Source organism: Odontesthes bonariensis, chromosome 21, assembly GCF_027942865.1.
Source record: "Odontesthes bonariensis isolate fOdoBon6 chromosome 21, fOdoBon6.hap1, whole genome shotgun sequence".
Taxonomy (NCBI): domain Eukaryota; kingdom Metazoa; phylum Chordata; class Actinopteri; order Atheriniformes; family Atherinopsidae; genus Odontesthes; species Odontesthes bonariensis.
The window spans coordinates 21,644,005-21,667,514 of NC_134526.1; the positions used below are offsets into that span (position 1 = coordinate 21,644,005).

Here is a 23,510-nt window from a genome sequence, read left to right on the forward strand (position 1 = left end):
CTATCCTTCAGCCTCCTTTTCTCACTGCGTCATTTTGCATCAATGTTGAAACTGAGGTTATGTGCCTTTTTTTTTTTTTTTTACAGCTGAATTAACTTTTTAGATTCTCCATAACTGTAAACGTGACGCACACTGCCTTTTCTTTTTCTTTAACATAACTTTTCTCTGAGGGCACGTTGTGTTGTACCGTGATGCAAATGATGTTTAAAAATACGTCGGGTTTTGGGAAGAAAGCACAGTGCTTCAAATAGATTTTCCTGTTGCATAGCAACAGCAGGACACACGAAGAAAGCTTTGAGCTAGATACAATGTTTAGTTGACAGCCACTGCACCCCAGACTTTTTAGATATTTAGTGTGGTCAAATGAAACCTGGAACGCTCACATAAAACATTATTGCATTAGAAATGGCTAATGCTGTTATGCAGACATTACCTCTACAGTAAACACACAGTTGTACTTTTCTCATTCTGTCAGTCGAAAGGAGGTGTGGTGACACCGATGCTGGATGAAAATGCAACGAGTGTTTGAAATTTTCTTCAGGAAAGACATGTTGACTAAATAATTTGCCAGCAAATAGTCCGGAAATCAATCTTATTGAAAAATTATGGCGGAATTTGGAGGAGAAAAGGTCCATAAACAAGAAAAATTGTGTGTGTGTGTGTATGTATATATATATATATATATATATATATATATATATATATATATATATATTATTTTTAGCCACAGATGATGAGATGACTCTTTTCTGTTTGAAGCTCACTCTGCAAGAACTGGCGCGCCGAGTGGCATCGGCCCGGATTGTCGTGCTTTTGGCTTGGTCGCTGGCGGTGATTAAACGTTTTGGTTTTGTTTCCTGCTTTGGCGTTCACCAACAGATGACTGACGTTTGCACATCGTATTTAGCCTCTTCTTTGTCATTTTTACTGAATCCAGACCACTTCCACATAACAGTGGGACCTTATTTGTCAACAGTCCGGGTTCAGTCTCACTCCTGCTTTCGTGTCTCTCCTCGGCGGCCCTCGTTCTCTCCTTCGTTTTCTGCTCAGTTTCCTTCCTCATTACGCCGGCAGGTCGTTATAATTTTCTTTTTTCCTCTTGGATTTTCTTGGCATTTAGCAAGCGGCTTAGATGTGCATTACTGCCAACTAGTGGACTGGAGTGTGCTGAGGGATACACATGTAGACAGATCCACTGAAAATGTTGCACGCTGATCACTGGGATTGGCGTAAATCGAGTTTTACGATCACCCAGCCCTTTATGACGCCAGGACACATCGTTAGTCAATATTTAATTGGACTGTTGGCATGCGTCTGCTGGTTCCTTTACTTTTTTCACTGTGTGTTCTTCGACACTTCTTCTCTGTTCAGTTGAGTACACATTGTACTCGATCAATGTGCTGCCGACTTGAAGCTTTTCTACATGTTGGAAGCTGCAGCTGCATTCTTTTCAAATCACCCTCAGTGACTGGCTTCTGTCCATCCATTCCTACTTTTTAAACGCCCGTTTTTCTTTTCGCCTCTAAAATGAGTCCCTTTTTTTTCTTTCTTCCTTTTGCTGTTTATTTACATTTTTCTCATTTTGTTTAGTCGCTGCGCACCCCCACCCCCAACCTGCTCCCGACTGTAAGATGATAGGAACAGCCGAGTTGCTGCCAACTCCAGGGGCCCTCATGAAAGCCGTTCTCAGATGGAAGCAGAGCTAAAGAGGAACAAGCTGTACTCTCTGTACCGAGCTGCAACAGTGACCATGCTTATATTCATTTGAAATGAACGATAAACATTTGAAAGAAAAAAATGCAGTGCAGCAAATGACTGTTTTTAAACGGGCATCTTAATGAAAACTTGCTCGTTTTGAAGAGTGCTTTCAATTGGATCTGAACTGAAGTTGCGGCAAAAAAAATGAACATTAATCTGCCAGTTTTGCTGACGCATCATTTGGATGATAAATTTCAAACGGTAAAAAGTTTCCATCGGTTTATGACAGCCCGAGGTGATTTGATCAAGTTGCTTGTGCGGTCTGTGAAATAATCCAAAACACAATGATGGGTTTAGCGTTGCATAACAAAAGAAAAATGATCACTCTTGAGTTCTGGAACCATCACAGATCCCTCAATTATTGTCATCTTTGTCATTAGATCAGTCAATTTACTTGTCTTAATTGCTTCATCTCAAGAAGTCATATATATGTAATATTATTTAGACAACCTGACAAAAGTTTCTTTTTTTATGTCTTCATATATCTTTCAGATAATTAGGATAATGTGCTTTTAGAGTTCAGCGAGATAATGACATTGATTTGTCCATTTCTCTTTCTTTGATAGATTATTTTCAGAGGGTGGTTAAGCACCTTCTGGCAGACAATGTGTCTATGTTTTGGAGGAAAGCCCAGCTATAGCCAGTCAGTTGTCGGTGAAAAAAGTTGGGGTTTAGTGGTCAGTTTGTCGCGTCACTGCTTGACACAAATCCACCACTGATTTTTGTATCTCAAGGAAACCTCTTTCCTGGAATCATTTATACATTTTTACTTTTCCATTTCTTTTTTCGAATAACTCTCTTCACACTACAGGAGGCGAACCAATTGTTGTAGATTTGAATCGTTAGAAATGGCATTGTAGTCTCCAAACACATTTGTGCTTAATAGGATCTGCACACTTGCTAGTTGTCCACACATGGGTTTGTTTGTTCTCTTATCATGTTGGCTAGTGAACAGGGTGGTTGCTATTTGAACTGGAAATGTATAAATAGAGCTGTGTACTGCAGGCAGGGAGGCAGAGCTAACACACTCGAACTTGCACTAAGAAAAGGTTTGGGAGACACACACACACACACACACACACACACACACACTTGATTACAAACCCACTAGTTAATTTTTTCCTTTTGACATTTTGTTTCTTTCTTTGTTTTTTTTTCTTTCAGCTGCTTGTCCTGTTCCTTTTTTCTTCTTTTTACCTCCCATTTTAACTGTGTTGGGTCGTCTTTGTCCCATTATTACTGCTCTCGCTTGTCTCGGCGTCTTCGTGCAGGGCTGCCAGCTTTAAGCCTGTTGCCAGGGGTGGGCGATCTGACCGTGAGATCATATGACAATCTTTAGGGGGTAGAATTACAATGAATGATCTGCATGACAGTTCTCCCCACAGATTTTAGTTGAGCTTGTGTGTTCACATGTTAAGTTGTGCATGTGGTTGCCTTGATACAAAGCCTGATTGCATATTGAAAGATCTGTCACAATTCTATCTCTGCTGCTTTAACATATTATCAGGATGTTGGTCTATCCACTGATATTCCTCTTTTAAGATATTGGCTTTTGTTGAAATAGAAGTTGAAAGTCACTGTTCTGGCGGTCGTCCATCATTTAGTGGGCTAAGTAAGTCTGTAGTTCTGAAGATGCATTCAATTGACCTGAGACTGCAGCAGGCAAAGGTGACCGGCTGTTTCACCACAGCTTGACTTGATGGCGTCCTTGTTCTCCTCTGCAGTGTTTGTAAGCTTCGCATCGCGACACAACAGAATCCTAGATGGTAGAGGTGCACGTTGCCCATTGAGGAAGATCAATAATATCGAGCTAACACTGCTACAACAGAGACTCGGTCAGCTTGTTGGTTGGGGAAACACACAAAGGGACATGGCTAGTTATTTAACAGACTTTTTCCAAAATAGGAAATTTGCATTGTAGGTGCTAATGATACGGTCTGCATGTTTTATCTGAAAACCAAATGATATGCCATCAGATCGTCCTGATTTGGATGTCACATACTCGAATGAGTTGTTTATTTACAGATAGTAAATGCACATTTGTGCCATCCCACTATGAAAATAAAATGTGTTCATGGCAGAGTTTTAAAATCCTTCAGCAGTACTTCAGAAACTGTTTTGTTCATGTTGTAACTGATGATTATCTCTGAAGTTATTGATTAGGTGTGCACAAAATTTGTTAACAGTACTGTTTTTCTTTTTCCTTCTCTTTTTTTCTGCAGTACCAGAGCATACAAAGTCAAGAAAGAGTCCTTAATCTTAACCACATCCCCCCTCCCCTTCCCCACACATAACTGACACACTCACACAAACCCCAACACACACAGATTGTCTTCAGCGATGCCAAGGGGGGCTGATCAGCTTGCTGCCTGCTCTGACAACCCCTGCCTCCTTACCTCATACCCCTGAGGCTGTGCTCACTGAGCTTTGACCTTTAACCTCCGCTGCGTCGACCTGGGAACCAAAGGTCACCTGTTCTCCACCGACGCCGAGGACCCCGTCCTGCCCAGCCAGGAGTTGCAGCCACCAGTGGCACTCAGAGGTAAACCGAAAAGAAGAAAGAGAGCACTACACTCACTTTTTATTCCCGCTTGCTTACAGGGACGCTAGCTTAGACAAGTACGTGGCCTACGTGATGTTGAGTATGTGTTCCTATACATGCTATCTTTCGGTGCAGCTGTGCCAACATTTTCCTTGAATGGGGATGTAATCAGTCTGCAGTAAAATGAAGGGATGTTAATAATGCCGACTCTCCTAAAACGTCTGTCCCCACAAAGCGTTCATGTTGTTCCACTGTAACACGTCGTCTTTGTCTGGTATTTGTATTTTCTAAAAATCCAGGTTCACGCTGGTTTAAAGGTGGTTAGAAATAATCCCAGATCACTCGTTTGTGCACACGTTTAGCATACTGCGCATGGCTACTAATTGGATCGTGTTTATTAAACCTAACTATGAATTCACAGATCAATCTTTTTTTGTTTCTACTGACAGGAGTCGAACCCTGTAGCCCTCGGACGTTAATGACCTCTCCCGAAAAACAAAACTCTTCTAAACTAAAAGCTTGTCGCAAACTCATTCGGCACAACAAGCACTCTGTGTTTGTTCGTAAGTCGCGGTGGGTAAAGGCATCTGCTAAATTAATGCAGTGTAATAAACGCACACGCAGCGAAGCTGTGCGTCTTCTGTGTCGCTTCAGCTTCATACACACTGCGCTGAGGGGAGGGCAAGACTATAATGCAAAGGAAAAGCAATCACTGGGGAGCTTAAACTCTACCGTGTCGTACCCTTCCATGTAATGGAAAAACACACCATTTTAGTTGTGATGTCATTCTATTATCAGAGAATGCAGATTTTTGGGCTAATGGGCCAAATATGCTAAAATAAACTTATAATGCTAAAGAATTCATATAAGACATCTCGATGATTTGTAGAGACCCTGGCTGAATTTAAAAATGAATAGGACTTTAATTCTTTATTACATTATAATGTGCATAACTAACTGTACTGGAGACCAGCAGTATCTGTGTACTAATATACTTACACTTGCAAGCCCCTCCCCCTTTGAACTTTGGCTCTTTCTCTCTGTTTGCTTGATTCTCATTGGATTGCCAGTTTGTCCCAACTATTTCTCATATCTCAACACTTTTTCTGTCTATCTCCCTCCAACTCTGTTTGACAGTCTCCCTCTTTGTTTCCAGGCATGGCTCCCATTCGGGATTCCGTCAGCCATTCCCCTAATCAAACAGGTGACTACATATTGCCTTCTCTTTTTTTTCCCCCCTTCCTCACAGTGTCTTACTTTGGCTGTCTGCAGAGAAATCATCGAACTAGCTTTTGACCTTGACCAATGATGAATTGTATTCTTTGCTTATCAGAGAGAGAGAGAGAGAGAGAGAGAGAGATGAATGAGTGGGAAAGAAAGTGGGTGTGAAAGGGTCCAAGAGGAGACTTGGCAAGCTAACATGATAAGCTGCTAGAGCTGGCAACCATTATGTGAGAGAGACTTTGAAAGTGAGAAGCACTTTAAGTTACAAGGACAGAAAAATAGGCAGCTGAGCTGATTCAAAGTTTGTGCTGTCGGCATGCTATGCTCACAGCACCTGCATCAAAACTTTTCACGTTCTTATCAAACTGTGAGGATCTTTTTTTTGTTTGTTTGTTTGTTTTTGACCGTATCTCCAAAAATCACCAACTTTCTGTCTTCAGCTAAACTTAATGAAATCTAGGTGGTTGCTGCTGACGTAACATTCTCTCTTTGTAAGGCTTTACAGTTTTACAGTAACATCAGAAGTATCATAAATCTGTTGTACTACTGCAGGAATTTGGTTTGAGACCGAATATTCTGCTAAATAAGGCATTACTACAGCATTGAAGATTTAGGTGCTTGCCCCTGTGATAGGATGAGCTTGTGCTGAATGGTCATGAAAGCAAAATTGGATGTGGTTTGTGAGATCTAATTTTAGACGCATGCCAGGTCTGAATGCTGGTCTCTGGCAGTTAACATATTATATGTGATTACCTCCTCTTCTTTGCCAAATCCTGCCCTCACTTCCTTCGTCGCGCCCCCCCTTCTTACTCTGTTGCCATCTTCGCTATGCTCTCCGACTGACTATCGTCTTCTGCCTCACTGAATCTTAGTTAACTCCTTTGGCATGCTTTTGGGTCCTGCTGTGGTGACAAAATGGTGACAGTCGTTTCCAGGGGCAGGCCTGGCAGTGATCACATCCAGAACAATTGGGTAGCTGAAACTTGGAGGGAAAAGTAAAGCATAAAAAAAGTGTGAATGGTGGTTTAATATAGTACACCTTATAAGCTCATGTTATTAAATGCTTGTATTTTCTTTCCAAAATAGCTTTTTTTTTTTTTTTTACTTCATATTAATCAGTGTCGTCTGCTATGTCCATCTTTTTCATCCAGGTCTTGAGCATCCTGGCTTGGACTCGCAGTATGAGCCTTCCCCCTGGTCCTCTGGCTCCCCCTGCAGCAGTGACGGCAACTGGGGCAAAGTCCTAGTGGACGGAAGTACCGACAAATCCAATAACCCTTGTTCAACCAGCTCCTCTGTCTGGCCTCCCTCCTCCTCTTCATTTTCTTGCTCGTCCTCCTCTTCTTCTTCTGGCTGCGGTTCAGGATCAGATCCTGAGTTGGCATCAGAATGCATGGACGCAGAATCTAGCTCCCCAGTTGGCTCAGAGAAAAACCTTGGCGCTATTGCTGCAAATACAGTGATGATGATGTCAACAAATGCTTCTTCCTCAGTGTCCTCTACAGCCTCTTCCCCAGCCTCCTCTTTGGGGACTGCCACCATGATGGTCGGTGTTACTGTGAATGGAGATACCAACGGTTGTCAGGTAATTGGAGGTTTGGGAACCATTAGCAGCGCAAATAATGGAAACAATTTCACAGGATCCTCACACTACTCCATAGCTGGGTCCAGCAGTATTGGCAGCAATAATATGAGTAACCACAACCACAAGATAGCTGGCAACAGTGGTGTATGGGGTACCCAGTCAGGCAGCAACATGAACAGCACTGGTGGGAGTAACCCCTGCATTAATGGAGGGTTAAACCCAAACACTTTAAACCCAAATGCCAACCATGGTGCCTGGCCTCAGAATCAAACCCCAAGTCCAGTGTGCCAGGGCCAACGGCCTCTACAGGCCCCGGGGATGAGTTCCAAACTGGGTTTGACTGCTCGGCCCCAGGGCCCCATGCTCGGCTGGGGTGGCATGGCAGCTCCAGACAACAGCAGTATGATGGAAGACACTGAGGTGAATAATGGTACATCGAACAGCAAGGTGTTAGGAAGCAGCAGCAGTGGAAATGGTGGTCTGCAGTCTGCCAACCTTAACACTGAATCCAATGGACCAAATAACACTATCATGATAAATACTACTACTACTACTAACACCACAATGACCTCTAGTCCACCAAACTCTACCGCCTCACCCCAAATTAGTGGGGATTGTTCCTGGGGTTCCATTGGAGGAGGAAATGGGGGTCCACTGGCCAATGGAAACTCATCATCTGCTCCCCAGCACCCCCAAGGAGAGTTGGGCAGTACTGGGGCCTTTGGTACGCCTTGGGGCGCAGCTACCTACCCTGTAGACAAGGGCCCCCCAAATGCAGACACTGTGAACCCCCAAATCTCCACTGCTGCTTTCAAGAGTAATAATAACCACAATAACACTGGGGCCCCACGCTGGGACCAGGGGCCCACCAATAACTCAAACCAGCCTCAGAGCAACTTGTCCTGGGGTGTTGGCTCCAATCAAATCCCAGGCTCTGCAGGCCAAACTCCAGGAAATGGAAACCAAACTACTATGGGCCCTCCAGCAGGGATACCTCGCCCCTGGGGGAGCAGCGCGTCCTCTTCTTCCTCATCGTCGTCTTCTTCCACATCTAACAACAAGAATTCGAATGGAGAATGGGGACCGACAGCTTCTGGAAACAACCATTCAGATGCTGGAAGTCATAAAGGAAGCTCTGCTAACAATGGCTGGAAAAGCCTTGAGGATGACGCCATGGGGATGGGAGGAGCAGGTAGTGGAAGCCATGGCTTAGGAAGTGTCCCCGGAGGCTGGGGTCGCTCAGGAGGAAGTGAAGGAAGTGGCGAGAGCTCCGGAGGTAGATCTAGCTCAGACAGAGACAGCAACCAGTCTAAAGGAGGAAACCGCAGAAAAGGTACCCAGCCAGCATCAGTACTATCAGCTGTGGCCCAGGCCGACGTGGACCCAAGGGTTCTGTCCAACACTGGATGGGGACAGACACCAATACGGCAGAACACTGCTTGGGATGTCAATTCTCCCTCTAAAAATCAGCATCAGGGTCCCAGAGCAGAGGAAAGAAAGCAAAGTAGTGGAGGCTCCGGCTGGGGCACAGCAACTCCGGCAGCTCCCTCCCAGACCTCTGGAGGTACGAACATGTGTATTTTAATGTGTACAAAAGTTGCTATTACAGAAATGAACAATAGAATAAAATAATCAATGTACTCTTCGTGTACTTGCAGGTTGGGGCGGTGGGCCAAGCAACTCAGGCCCAGATAGTGGAGGTTCTGGCTGGGGAGAGAAAAGACAAACATCTGGTTGGGACAGTAAAGTCCCTCCTAATGGAGGTGGGCAAAGTGGCTGGGATAATGGACCCAGTTACAAGAATAGTAACAATAGTAACACCTGGAGCAACAACATTAAAGACGACAGGTTATTAATATCTTTACTTTCAGCCATAACTGATTTTCAATTTTTAAATGTCCTCCTTTGGAAGTCTTTTTTTTTTTTCTTTTTAAACTGCCTAATTTAAACTTTACTTACCATGTTAATTTTTTTTTTTTTTTTTTTTTTTTTTTTTTAGGTCCAATACATGGACTAATGCACCCAAACCACAGCAGGGCTGGGGTTCCAACAGTGGAAATGGAAATGATACTTGGCCCGGTAGTGTTGATGGTCCTCGAGCAGGGGCCAAAAGCCACTGGGGGGAACCTCAAAAAGGTGCCGGCTCAGTGGGCTGGGACAGCGACAGCGACCGGTCCGGCTCTGGATGTTGGAGTGAGCCAAGCCGAACCAACACCAGCAGCAGTAACACCTGGGTAGGCAGCGGAGGATCAAATACTCCAGACCAGAGCACTCCAAACCCAGGCTCCAACTGGGGAGACTCGGTCCACAAACCTAACCCTCAGAGTAACACTCAAAACTGGGGTGAGCCGATGAAGAACAACCATGGAACTCAGAACTGGGGAGAGCCAAATTCTAAACCCTCTGAGTGGGGAAAAGGTCCTGAATCCAACATGTCTAGAGGCAATCAAGTTCCTAATAAGCCAACAGGTAGTTATCTGGATTTTTCATCTTATTTTGATCTTAGATCTTAGAATTGATTTTTTGATTTTTTTATTTTTAAGTTTTATTCATATGTTAAATAAGAGTTTAGACAGTAAAACATTTCAGTGAAATGATAACTAATAGTTTTATTTATATTTCAGGCTGGCTTGGAGGCCCTATACCCACAGTAGGTCAGAAGGAGGAAGTGTCAACTGGGTGGGAAGAACCTTCTCCAGAGTCTATCCGTCGGAGGATGGAGATCGATGATGGAACTGCAGCTTGGGGAGATCCTGGTAAACACTTAACAAATAATAAATCTCTTCTTTAGAAAGCTTGTATGAAATCATTCGAAATGGTGGGTTAATCATTTTCAACTATCAAACTTGACTTTTAGGTAAAAACAGCAGTGGAGGTGTCAACAAGTGGAACAGGACTAGTCAACCAGATCAGGAGGCCACCGGCCCATCCTCTCAGCCCCAGTCCCACCCAGCACACAAAACCATGCAGCATCTTAATGAAGAAAAAAGCTGCAACTCTGGTAGGTTTGAATATCTTAATATGCATTAATGAACTGCAGTTACGGGTTAGAGTTTTTGCTTTTTCTATGTCTTTAATGTTGAGGGACATGCAAGCATCTGGCCATGACACGAGGCAGTCATTAAAATGCGACCAGCATGCATGTACAAGCCCTCTGGTGCTGTGTTTGTCATGAGACGTCTCTGCATTGACAATTTTAGAGTTTAAATGGTACAAACAAAGTAAATGAGAGATGTGCACAGAAAAAAATATTCTTAGTGTGACCATAACCAGACTTTTAACATCCATATAAACAGTTAGTCCAACCAAAACTGTATGAAATTTCCAGACTGTCGCTCTGCTCTAATGAAATACAGTTTTTTATAACAACATTGTCACTATCTCTATCTGTGTAGCAGTTAAATTCAGCTCTACTTACTTATACTATGATCTTCCACAGAAAAAGGTTTACCCCCCTTCCTGGTTGCCTGTGTCGAAAGGGCTTTTTGTAAAGCCAGTTGAGTCATCCCTTTGGAATGCTAAGAGCATCCATTTTTCTCTTCACCTTTTTTTTCTTCTCTTCCCTTTCTCGCTCGCCCGCCAGTTTTACAAGAAACGCACACAAACTTTTGTTGAGCTTCTGTATGAGAGAACAAGAGAGGCCGTGAGAGGCAGAGGAGCTGTGCTGCCTCAGTAATGGGAATAGTTCCAGTGTAAGATGGGGAAATCTAAAACAAGCAGTGCAGCGTTTCTGTGGAAGGGGCCTGAGAAGGAAAAAAGCAGAAGGGATTGTTAATTATTCAGAGTTCCTGGTGTATGAGCTAATCGAAGCCGATACGTGGACAGATAGGAAGGGCAGGAAACTGCACTGTTTAGCATTTTGACTTATTTTCATTAATTTTGTTCGTACGTTGGTGCAAAAAAAAGTCATTGAAAAAAGAAAAACCAGACTCAAGTGTTGTTTTCTTAGTTGGAGATGTCTTAAAGCAACGGGCTGTACTTTTGAGCAGATAAACTCCAATCAAGTTTATTTTTGCATGAGCTAAGCAATAGATTGCAGATTGTGTCCTGTCCGCGGTGTTTTCCTTCATGATGAAGACCTAAACCTGCCAAGAAACCCAACTTTACCGTGACCTCCTGGTAATGTTGGCACCAAATTGCAGTGCTCACGGGTGCAGAGTGATTTTTTTTTTTTTTTTTTTTTTTTTTTTTTTTTTTTTTTTTTGAGGGTTAAGACTGGATTTTGGGGCAGAATGAGGTTTGGGCTAAGGGTTGGTTATTCAGTTGTGATGGTTAAGATTTGCGTAATTGGGCCCACGTGTCTCATCTCGTATCTCAGTCTGCTTTGCTTTGTGTGCTTCTTTGGGATGTTATGTATGGAAGCCCTCATGTACATGCACAATCACAAGAGGAACTTGGAAGCCTGAAGCCACCCCATGATCTGTCCTATTTTTACTGAGTGGTATCCCTGGCATCTCCAGAAACTCCTCCTGTGAAGGGAGAAAGTGGTTGCTCTGGCTGGTCAGCTGTAACGGGAGCCTTTTGAACTCGGACATGCACTTTAAAAAATACATATACTCGCATCTGAAAGGGTATATATCTAAATAAACTCTTACACGGTCACATTGACACAGGCTTCCCTGGTGACATGAGCCACGGCCCTCACTTAAATTTCCATTCCCTGATTCCAGCAGAAATGACAGTGAACTTTGTGAGTTGGGTCCTGTCACCCTTCATGTAATGCAGACCACCTTCCAACTCTGGGCAAACACCTGGTATGACCCCTCAAAGACCAGCTGCTTTACTAACTGCCGGCGTTAGCTATGACATTGAAGCAGAAATCTATTATTGCCGCCAAATACCAGTGATGTCTAAGCTATGTATGAGTACGCTCAACCTGTGCCATGGTTCAAATGGGTACCATTTTCTTTTTTTCCTCCAGGTTGGGGTGAGTCTTACCCCCAGCAGAAGGAATCCTTAACATGGGGGGAGCCTAAGGCTGCTCCACCTGTGACTGTAGACAATGGAACATCTGCCTGGGGGAAGCCTATGGACAGCAGCACCAGATGGGAGGAACCCAACAGGGATAGCAGAGAGTCTGGGTCTGGATGGGGCACCCAGCATAAAACGGGTGAGTGCACACTCACCTTTATTATCTTCAAAAATAAATTTGTGATGGAAGAGTTACTCTGTAGCAGGTGTCTATGTGCAGCACTGTGTACATGAAATGTGCCAATATTGAGTTGCCATCTTTCCCTTCCTCCGTAATAGCACCAGGTCCTAAGCCCATGGAGACATGGTGTGGTGAAGACGTGTCCATGAGCAATAGCTGGGATCAGGAAGAGGAGGTTGAGATCGGAATGTGGAGCAACAGCCAGCAGGACAACAGGCCTCATGACCAAAACACCTGGAACTACAAGCATAAAGGCTCTAACAGGGTTTGTGCACCTCAGCTTTCTACATTCAGTCATCTTAAACATGACATGAGAACATTTTATTTTAGTGAAGCTTGTTCTGGAGACAAAATGATTGCAGGTTTTTGTTTAAAAGTCCTTAAGGTCTCATTTCTGTCTTGTTTCAGATGAACAAACCAGTCAACAAACAGGATGAACCCTGGATGAAACCTTTCATCAACCAGTTCAACAGTATGAATTTCTCTGTAAGTACCACCTCTGATTCACTTTTAAGTTCTGTCTCTTCAAATGGCTGAGTTGTGTTGGTATGCACCTGATTTCTGATATTGTCATAAAAGTTTTGTGAAGAAGAAAGATCATCTGGAACCATAACGGATGCATCAAACATTTGACCTGTAATGTGTATGGAACATCCTCTGTGCCTGTTGCTACCTGATCAGCATTCTTAAGACTGTTTTCTGAAAACTTTCTTTACTGATTAGCTTTGTTGTCTTTGAACCTGCAGAGAGACTCTCCTGACGACTCCATGAAGACGGGAGCAGGGATGGTGGCAGACAAGCGTATGGACATGAACAGTATGGGAGACTTCAACGGAGTCATGGGGAAGAACCCTGGGTCCCGTCAGCAGCTCCACAAAGAGTCTGCCATGGATCGCAGTCCTTACTACGACAAGGTATGCAGGCTTTGCCATTTTTACCGCCATTATAGCGTTCAAGTCGGAGGTGTTCTCAGCCCTGTTGTGCCCCTTGGTGGCTGTTCCATCACATTGCACTTGGGATCTTTGAAAGGCGCGTTTCGTCTTGTTTGCTTTATGTTGCGTCATAAGTAATTCCCTGTCACAAACTACTGTTTGGCTCTGCCCTTGTCTCCAACTTTCAACCTTACTAGTTTATTTTTCATCCTCCCAACCGCTCCTTTTCTACTTGGCACACATCCTTCTCATTTCTCACGTCACCCCTGCTCGTTCATGAGTATCGTTTAGCTCGTCAAACTTCCCTACTCTGAACCTTCCATTTCCCGTCCCCGCATTCTTCTCTTTCCCCCTCCATCTCCTTGACTTTCTCCGTAAAATTAACTCAATTTTCTTTTCTCCTTCCCTTGCTGTGCTTCTTTGGCTGCTGATGTGCTTCCTGTCCCTCTGTGCAACCCGGCATCTGCTTCTGCAGCTTTCTGCTTATGATAATCCAGCCTCTGATGAGCTCCCATCCAATCAAAGCATGAGCCTTTCCCCTAGAAATTCTGCTCAGCCTATGCCCTGTTGCAACTCTGGGCCATCCCCTTCCCTCTCTAATTCTGGGGCTGCTCAGCAGGTGAGTGTGGAAGGACGAGGGTGTGGTTGTCTTTTTGGTCTTGAGCCAGTTACCACAATCTACCGTCTACTGAACAGCATATGATCATCATTTACTTATTGAACTGTTTCTGTGTTAAATCATGACGTACAAAACAAAGGTTGAAGTGTCTTGTTGCACATTATAATAATTTGCTCGTGTTTTGTGTTTCCCCTGCTCAGAATGTAAACCCCATGTTGGGTGGCAGCAGCGTAGCACAGGGCCGAGGCGGCCCCCAGTCCCAAACCCCACCTCAACCCAGTTTTCGTAACCAAGTGCCTCCACCCATCCTGCCCTCTCAGGTACTAAATGCTACACTTGGCTCTGACAAGCCCCTGAAGCGTTTGGCCCAGGAAATTAGTTTTTCACTGCTGGAGAAACCGAAAGAAAGGGTTTTGAAGTTGAGCTCTGGCTCCAGATAGCACTGGAACCACTTTGGTGGAAAAAACCACTTTGGGTGTTTTGGCCCATTACAAACTGATTGCCCAAATCAAACCATATATTTGGTAATCATGTTTTTTTTTTTTTTTTCTCCCGAGCAGTCCCTTAGTTTCACAGAAGTATGAGAATAAACACTCAGGAGTTTGACATATAGCTTTTCCAATGTTAAAAAAATGTAGTGTCAACCAGTCATTACTGACTGAAGTGGCTTAAAGAGATTTGAAATTTTAGTCCAAACATTGTCAAAAAAAATTACCCAGCCAAAAAGATGTAATGCAATAAATGTTCCATCCCCAATTTAGCCACTTTCTTACACTTTTTGTTTTAAAAGTAGATTGTAGATACAAACCTGAATAGCATTATATAAACTTGAACCCTCGTCACATATGTATCCAGGTCCCTCCATCCCTGTTGAAGTACCCCGGAGGAAATGGAGGTCTGAACCCCCTGTTTGGCCCTCAGCAGGTGGCTATGCTCAACCAACTTTCCCAGCTCAACCAGCTGTCACATCTCAACCAGATCAACCAGTTGCAGGTACAGATGGAGATATTCTGCCACAGATGTAAAGGCTACATTTAAAAAATAACTAAGCTTTAATTAGATGTGTAGTTTATGACATTAAAGTTGTATTACAGACTTACAATCTCCATATTTTATGACCCCTGCTGTATAAAATGTATTCTGTTTACATTTTGTGACCCCCTCGTGTCTTTGCAGCGTCTTCTTCTTCAGCAGCAGCAGCAACAACAACAACAGCAACAGCAGCAGCAGAAGGCTCAAAACCAGAGAGCCATGTCTGTGGGTCGTCAGACAGATCAGGTGTGTGTCTCTTAAAACCTTCTGTAGTTATGCTAATTACACTTCTGGTTAGATAGTTATGTAACATTACATGGTGATTTCTCTAACCTTCCACCTCCTGTCCCCAGACACGTCCTATTGGTTCATCTCCATCAATGATGCAGCCGCCAAGACACCTGGACCCCTCCCTGCTGAAACAGACCCCACCACACAAACCATACCCAGACAACTACTTGTCCCAGAATGCTCCTGAGATGCAGAAGGATGCTGCCACTCTTGGATCCTTCAGCAACTTCCCTTTAAGTATGTGAACTACTTGCAGTATTTTTTTTCCTAAATTAAGTCAACCATATCCCCGTACTAAAGTGAAAAAATATCTTAATCCATAAACCGGTTGGTAAGTTGTGACTGACTTCTTCTCTTCCTCCAACCCCCACATTAGGCTTGAACTCTAACCTGAATGTATCCCTGGACATGGGTGTTGGTGGTGGAAGTAGTGGTGGTGGACCTGTGAGCTACAAAGAGCCACCCCAGTCCAGACTGAAGAGTCTTTGGGCTACTGACCCTCTGGAGCAGAACAGCAAACCTGGTACATATGAACTTCTTAGTGTTAGTGGCAGTGCATGCTGTTTGAACAACAATTACTCTAATGTAGAGCTGATTCAATGCGTTGATTGTTTCCAGGGTAACGAGGACAACAACTTACAGTCCTCAAACCCTTTAGAGACTTGAAATTTGCATTTGCTTAAAGATGCTTCAGTGCAGTATTCACTGATTATTATTTATTTATTTATTTTTAAAAACAATACCTGAGGCTGTAATTTTGTTACCCACGATGGTGCATGTGACTATATCTGTATTCTTGTTTGTTTTTCCCCACAGGTGCTATGTCGTCTGGCCTGCGTCTGGAGGACTCTCCCTTCTATGACTTCCTGTCTCCTGGCACATCTCACCTGAGTCCTCCTGGCCAATCAATAGGCTCGGTTGGCGATGGCTGGCCGCCCCGTGCCAACTCCCCCCCGCCCCATGGAAACACTGTCACCTGGCCCCCAGGTACATGTTGCCCACAACACACACACACACACACACACACACACACACACACACACACACACACACACACGTGTGCCAACACTTAGCAAAATGCGGAATGGTTTGAGAAATGGCTAATCTGTGCGTGTGCTTGTTTGCAGAGTTCCGGCCCGGGGAGCCTTGGAAAGGTTACCCCAACATTGACCCTGAGACTGACCCTTATGTGACCCCCGGCAGTGTCATCAACAACCTCTCCATCAACACCGTCCGAGACACAGACCACCTCAGGGACAGGAACAACGGTGGGTCTAGCACACAAGCTGTTTTTTTTTTTTTTTTTTTTTTTAAATCAGCTGAAATTTTAGACCATTTTTTAGATCTTCTGCCTTGGTGAATATCAAATAGGCAGATACGATGCAGAATTCTGTCAAATGCGACAGAGCCCATCATAATCTACTAACACTAACCCCCTGCCTCACCCCCTCTTTATGTTTCCCAGGGCCATCCTCATCACTGAACACCACGATGCCTTCTAACAGTGCCTGGTCATCCATTCGTGCCTCCAGCCTCACCAGTACAGCACAAAGCACTTCAGGTAGATTTGAAATTCAGCCAGTACGATATTGTTTTTCCTCCACTTCTTGAACCTAACAATAGTTGAAGAAAAAAGTAAGCTCAACCCGAGTTGACAGTCACATAAATTCAGTTTCCTTTAAAGTGTGATGGAGAATAGTGAGATGTTTGAATCTAACAGCAGAAAGAGTTTTTTTTTCTTCTTATCATGCTTGTTTTAAAAGCTGTTCCTGTAAACGCACCGTTTTCTCCGAGAACGTTTTGAAACATTTAGAAAGAAGACGCTGAACCAACATGTAAAGTGGACTGGAGGTTGTAAACGCGTTTTATTCTTCTTCTCTTCCCTTCACAGCTAGACCCAGTGAGTCAAAGTGGTCTCCTGGCGGCGGTTCTGTGTCCAACTCATCCCTTGCCCACGAGCTTTGGAAGGTTCCCCTGCCTCCCAAGGCGCTGCCAGTAGCAGCCCCCTCCAGACCACCCCCAGGCCTCACCGCTCAGAAGCCCAGCCCTGCCCCCTCCGGCTGGGATGGCTCTGCTCTGAGGCTGGGGGGCTGGGGCTCCACTGAGTCCAGATACACACCTGGTGAGAGAGGAGCAAAGACACCAAGCCTTTGCTTAAGATTGTATTGTAAAAATATGCAACAATCCTTTGGTTTGTTGACTCGCAGAACAAAAATATTGCCTTAGTTATTAATTTGGCATTACATTTTAATTAGCTTTACACTACAGTCAAAGTATGCTTGGTATGATCTCGACTTCTCTGGTAAATCAGATGACAGCAAGCAGCTTTGCATATTTTTCTTTATCTCTGCCTGAAAAAGAATTTTGACTAAGTTCTGAAGGACTGTAAGTAGACTTCTTTTAAATCTGTGATATATCTGTTATATTCACTGCCACGAGTGACGATTTCTGTGCTGTGGATTTCTTGGACTTGGATGTCTGTTAGGCAAGAGCTGCTCCAGTTGTTAGAACTTGATGCACGTAGGACCAGGACTGTCACAGTAATCAAAGGTTCCTGATTATAATAATTTGTGCCGCCCCCCCCCCTCCCCCCAGCAGATTTCTGATTGCCTACTGTGTTTGTTTTCAGGTTCTAGTTGGGGTGACAGCAGCAGCAGCTCAGGAAGAACTCAATGGCTCGTATTAAAAAATCTCACACCTCAGGTACTCACATGAACAAAAGTGGCACATTTTATTTGTACACTTGGAACTGAATGTAATGGCTGATTATCAGCTCTGTAATCTTTCTTTTTTGTGGGCTTCGGTTTTTTCTAGATTGACGGCTCTACACTGAGGACCTTGTGCATGCAGCACGGCCCTCTGATCACATTCCACCTCAACCTGCCGCATGGTAACGCTGTGGTTTGCTACAGCTCAAAGGATGAGGCCGCCAAGGCCCAGAAGAGCCTGCACATGTAAGAAGATCGGACACGAAACAAACTCCAAACCTTCCTTTTTAGTCTTCATTATTATTCAGAAATGAACTAGAGAATCATTTGTCTCCTGACTTCCTAACGGCTTCATACGTGCATGAAAGTTTATTTTCACACACAGCTCATGTATTGTTGCTAATGTCACCTAAGTCTTAATCTTGGACTGATTAGCGGTTAGCTTCTTACCTGAGAGCGCTCACGCTGCTCAAAAGCACTTCACCCAACCCCTCTTGGAAAACTAAACAGAATATCTCTTTAAGACAGTGAATTAGTAAAATGACTAGCCACAGTAATAATGTGAATATGCTGATTGTAACCCACAGTCACCTGCTGTGTCTCTACAGGTGTGTTTTGGGGAACACAACTATTCTGGCTGAGTTTGCCAGCGAAGAGGAAATCAGCCGTTTCTTTGCACAAGGGCAGTCAATGGCCACTCCCTCCTCCGGCTGGCAGGCCATTGGCTCTTCTCAGAGCAGAATGGATCAGTCTCACCCTTTTCCCAGCCGCGCTCCCGAACCGAACCAGTGGAGCAGCAGCGATCTACACAGCTCTCCTCTCTGGGGCAGGCCCAACTTTTCCAGTAGCCTGTGGGGGAGCCCCAGTGGCACCGAGCCGGGGGGGATCAGCAGCCCCTCTACAATCAGCTCCTTCCTCCCAGTGGATCACCTGACAGGGGGCGGAGACTCCATGTGAACTACCTGCCAATCACACAGGCTGGAGGGAGGGTCAGTAGAGAATTATCAATAATCAGCAAAATAAAATAGGTGGGTAAAGAAAAAAAAAAAATTAGTTATTAACGCAATGGCACTAGTTGGACTCTTTCTCACTTACAAGATATTCAACAAAGCGGGGTCTCCCCTGTGGAATACAAGTTACGTTTCTCTCTCTGCACATATGTCCACTTTGTTTTCGCCCAAAAACATATCAGTCGGAATACTTGAATCATGCAGGCCAATTCTATAATGTGAACGGATGGATATTTGCTTCCAGGTAGTGCTCTTTCAGACCGAAAAAAGCTTCAGTCGAGCTCATTATTATTATTATTATTATTATATATATTTTTTGTTTTCATTCGTCATGTTGAATTCCAATTCTTTTTAACTATTTTTTTTGGTTTTTTTTTTTCTTTTTTTCTTTTGTTTTTGCATTTGTTTGCTGACAATGTTGGAGTATGAGCTTTTTTAACTTTGCACTGAATGTGGTTTTTTTTCTCAGTATATATAATCTGCAATATAGAGGGAGCAGCCAGTTTTTCCAGTGTAGCTGTTTACTCATTGAGGTCCTTACCGTATGTGTGTGTGTGTGTGTGTGTGTGTGTGTGTATGTGTGTGTAAGTACTTTTGTGTGTATGTGATTGCGATTGTTGAATGAGTATGTGTGCGCTCCTCTCTGCCTTGGCACGCCTACCTTACTGCGTTGTCGTGGAGTTCAAGATCAACAGATAGTCAAAGAATGAAACCTGACTTGGGATGATTATCTGGTGATAGAAAAAGTGACATTAAAAAAAAGTATTGCACCGATTTTTGTTTTAAAACTAAAGAACGTTGAGCTCTGCAGTGCAAAGGACTGTAGCCGCAGCTGGGACTAGCAAGCTCCGCCCACTTTAATATAGGGGCGGGGCCTATCTAGCAAGCCCTCTCATTAGCCCCCTTGTGGGCAGGGAGGGGACAGCACTTTCAGAATAGGCTTTCAATGTTTTGGAGGTGCCACACTGCAACCTCTTGTTTACAAGACTTAGGAGGCGGAACGTGTGTTCATTCTTCATTTTAAAGAGAAGATTAAAAAAAAAAAAAAAAAAACGAATTAAAAAAAAAATCGAAAATGCACAAAAAAAAAATTCAAAAGCCAAAAAAAAACTTTAAAAAAAAAATTCTATTAAAAAAAAAAGTATAAAACAAAGAAAAAAAACTGAAAAAAAAAAAAGTAAACTCTTATCGAGGATGAAGACGATGCTTTGTAACTCTGGGAAATCGGATCAGTGTTTTTTGGCCATGGCGTTGGTTATTTAAACTATTCCTCTTTGTCTGCTAAATAACCAGCAGTGGTTCTCAGGAAATCAAGCCAGTCCCCCCCCCCCCCCCCCCCCCCCCCAAAAAAAAAAAAATACAACCCCCTCCCCCCTTGTAGTTGAATTTAAAGAGAAAAAAAACAAGAATAAACTACTACTCCTTGTAGGAAAGGAAAATCCAACTTCTAGCACTGAAAACTATGTATAGGTCTGTAAGTTTTCTTTTTTTTTTTTTTTTTTCCTTTTTCTCTGCCAAATAACTGCTTTAAGCTGGAGAAGCTCAACACACTGCTTTCAATATGCTGTCTTTAGAGGGAAGGGGAGGGTGGAGGACGGGCTGTTGAAATTCCAGCGCTCCTTTTCTCCTCCTCCTCCACTCCACTGATGTAAAAAATTGTGGGGCGTGTTTATTGTGAGTGTACGACTGTCAGTGGAAAATGTTCTGTCTCGTCAAGACTTATAAACCAAGAGAAAGGTGAATCTGTACCTATGCATACTGTAGCCTCTCGCATTCACATGGCCTACCGAGAGGATTATTATCATTTTTTCCCCCGCCCCCGCGTGTCTCGAAAATTGTTTTAAATGTTTCATTAAGTACAACGAACACGAAAGCTTTTTTTTGCTTTTAAATCATTGCCACAAATCGTGTTTAGAAAAAAAAAAAGGAAGAAAAACTTTAAATCCTGTTTCGGTTGAAGATATTTTTAACAGTGAAAAAGTCGTCCGCATTTCATTGCCTTGATCCTAATTGTGTCCGAAGATGCAACAAACAAGTCAAGTGGCTTCTACCTGTTTACAAATAGAATATGATTGTATTGTTGTACTGTTTTTTTTTTGTTTGTTTGTTTTTTGTCCTCCTTCGGGTCAGGGGAGGGTGGGGTACTCATCTGAAGTTCCTGACGTCATGAATTGTGCGTGTGAGGATGTTGTGTGTGTGTGTGTGTGTGTGTGTGTGTGTGTGTGTGTGTGTGTGTGTGTGTGAGAACAGCGTGAATGTAAACCCACCAGTGGTGTTTGTTGGAATTAAATAAATACAAGCGTGAATAATAGATTTACTTACCTACCAGTGATTGTTAAGTTACTACGATGCACAATTGTTCGGTGCGAAAACGAACGCTTCAGAGAGTGCGTGAGCGAGAAATCAGCATTAGCGAAGCCATGGACCTTAATTTTCTTTTTTCTTCATTGTGATGTGTTTTTTCCCGCGTTGCGCCTGTTTTTGTGTGTTTGTTTAGCCCCCAACCGCCCCCAGCGATTTACGTTTATGTTTCAGAAGTACTACAAGCGTCGGCTTTAGTTGTGTTTTTAAGTTTTAGCCGTGAATATTCAACAACTTGAGACGGCGCGTGTAGTGAGACGGAAAACCTTGAGTATTAGCCAGACTTTGACAGTGGTGTGTGCCAGTATTGAATGCTTTTTACCAAATAATTCAATCATACAAAAGATTAGTTTACTTAATTCCACATCTCTTTGCTTAGGATATGTATGTTTATTGTTGTTTGTTTCGTCTTGTTGGACAGTTTTTTTTTTTTTTTTTCAATGGAACATCTGAACTGCGTTTTCATGTGTTTTTGAGCTAACTTGATTTGACAAATTGAATTGAGGAGCCTTGGATTTTGCACTCGGGCAGATTAGAGGAAAGGCAGAAGCAGGAAGAGCAAAGCCGAGTCGGTCGCACAGGCAGCGGCGGGGCAAACTTAGTGTGGGTGTGTCTGCTTGCATTCAGCTGAAGTGAAAGGTGTGTGCGTTTAGGTGCGTTTAGGTGAGTGAGCTCCGGCCAGAGACGATGGTGCTTTGTATGGCACAGTGAAAGAAGCAAGAGAAGGTAGAGGAGAGTCGGGGGCTGTTATGCCCCCTTCTGTGTTCACTTCTCCTTTCGCCTGGGCTGGCCAGTCAGAGCGGTAAACTCTCCTCGCCACCTGAACTGAGCCAGAATGTAGCTGATACTGTTAAAAAAAAAAAAAAAAAAAAAAAAAAAAAAAAAGCTTCTCTGGCACCTCCTCAGCCTCAACTATGAAACCACCGCATGGGAAAGGTCAAAAACAACAACCACCGCTCATGGTTTGTTGGATATGAATTAAGAATTCAGCTGCTCTGACCATGCCTGGTTGTCATGGTGATTGCTGCTGGTTGTTGTCGTCGCGATGCTCGTGTCTTGAGCTTGACTGAAACGAGGCGGGGTTTCACGTTGGCCCGCCGTGACTCGGGCAGAGGGGTGTGACCTGCGATCGGCTGGCTCTTCTCGGGTCTTCAGGGACACAGGGTTACGCTTGCCTCTTTGCCGGCTCATCCAGAACCGGCTCTCCCTCTCCGAGCCCCTGAGCTTAACTACCAGAGAGGGGATGGAAAAACTGACAGGAGCCACGGGGCAAGTGAACTTGAAATTGTCTTTTTACTGCTCGTTGAAATGACTTAGTTAATTCTGATTTTGGCAGTGTATCTTTCTTCGGGCTGATCTGGGAGCAGCTTTGTCCCTCTTCTGTACCCTTACCTTAACCATTTGGGGGACATTAACTGACCCCTGATCAGCAGCCCGGGAGTCGGCATTGCTGTGCTGTTAGAGAAGGGACAAGCGACGTCTGTAAACCGCCTCTTGATAATGTTGTTACTGTTTAGGTCCCCAGCGTTACCTCGCTGTCTTTCTGTCACGTCCAATCTACTGTCAGCTTCTGTGTGTGCGTGTGTGTGTGTGTGTGTGTTTGTGGGTGGGTGGGTAGGGGAAGAGGTTGAAACCCATTCTTGTGCAGAAACATTGCGTGCGTATGTGTGAACTCATTATCATGCCAAATCGAGGAGGGGAGGGTAAGTGGGGAAGGAAAGGGATTGATTTGTTGTTTTTAGTTGTGTATGTGTGCAAAATGTGTATTTAAAAAGCTGGACAATGTTAAAAATGCTTGAAGAAAAATTTTTTGCAAAAAGGATGATGTGAGGAAAACCACCAAGAGCAATGTACAATCCCCAGGGCTGCCAAGCAGCTTCCCGACAGGGCCAGAGGAGGGGAGGAAAGGAAGCAAGGAAGGAAGGAAAGAAGGAAAGAAAGAGGGGCGGGGCAGGAGAGGAGAGGAGGGAAGCTGGCTGGTGATACTCTACTACTTTTTTAATATTTAAGAAAAAAATAATGTGACTCGTTGTGTTTCTCTTAACTATCCTGTGAGTAAATACTATATTATATCATAACACACACACAACACCCAGCGGCTCTTACAGTCGATCAAAAGCGCTATGGCTATTGTTTTTCTCTTTTCTTTTTTTTTTTCTTTTTTTTGACTGAAAAAAAAAACAACAAAAATGCCAAAAAAAACAAGAAAGAATAAGAAAAAGAAAAAAAAAACATAATACAAAAACTGTGAGAATCTGCTGTCTTTGTCATTTTACATTTAGTATGACCACACAAA

General features: G+C 43.7%; 1 protein-coding gene across 2 annotated transcripts in view; it reads left to right on the forward strand.

The window, feature by feature from the left end:
* LOC142370839 (trinucleotide repeat-containing gene 6A protein-like) overlaps positions 1-23,380 on the forward strand; it is a 35,430-nt gene extending 12,050 nt beyond the window's left edge. For both annotated transcript variants that reach the window (XM_075453342.1, XM_075453343.1), the window contains exons 4-26: positions 3,981-4,300; positions 5,457-5,504; positions 6,676-8,673; positions 8,768-8,957; positions 9,109-9,578; positions 9,734-9,865; positions 9,967-10,110; positions 12,031-12,219; positions 12,360-12,526; positions 12,670-12,747; positions 13,008-13,175; positions 14,013-14,132; positions 14,668-14,805; positions 14,989-15,090; positions 15,198-15,372; positions 15,512-15,658; positions 15,952-16,122; positions 16,263-16,403; positions 16,601-16,696; positions 17,027-17,257; positions 17,765-17,838; positions 17,950-18,089; positions 18,452-23,380. In XM_075453342.1, coding sequence (XP_075309457.1) covers positions 5,459-5,504; positions 6,676-8,673; positions 8,768-8,957; positions 9,109-9,578; positions 9,734-9,865; positions 9,967-10,110; positions 12,031-12,219; positions 12,360-12,526; positions 12,670-12,747; positions 13,008-13,175; positions 14,013-14,132; positions 14,668-14,805; positions 14,989-15,090; positions 15,198-15,372; positions 15,512-15,658; positions 15,952-16,122; positions 16,263-16,403; positions 16,601-16,696; positions 17,027-17,257; positions 17,765-17,838; positions 17,950-18,089; positions 18,452-18,800 — 5,466 coding nt within the window. In that variant the 5' untranslated portion in view covers positions 3,981-4,300; positions 5,457-5,458 and the 3' untranslated portion in view covers positions 18,801-23,380. The remainder of the gene's footprint in view (positions 1-3,980; positions 4,301-5,456; positions 5,505-6,675; positions 8,674-8,767; positions 8,958-9,108; positions 9,579-9,733; positions 9,866-9,966; positions 10,111-12,030; positions 12,220-12,359; positions 12,527-12,669; positions 12,748-13,007; positions 13,176-14,012; positions 14,133-14,667; positions 14,806-14,988; positions 15,091-15,197; positions 15,373-15,511; positions 15,659-15,951; positions 16,123-16,262; positions 16,404-16,600; positions 16,697-17,026; positions 17,258-17,764; positions 17,839-17,949; positions 18,090-18,451) is intronic.
* Positions 23,381-23,510: the final 130 nt, after the last annotated feature.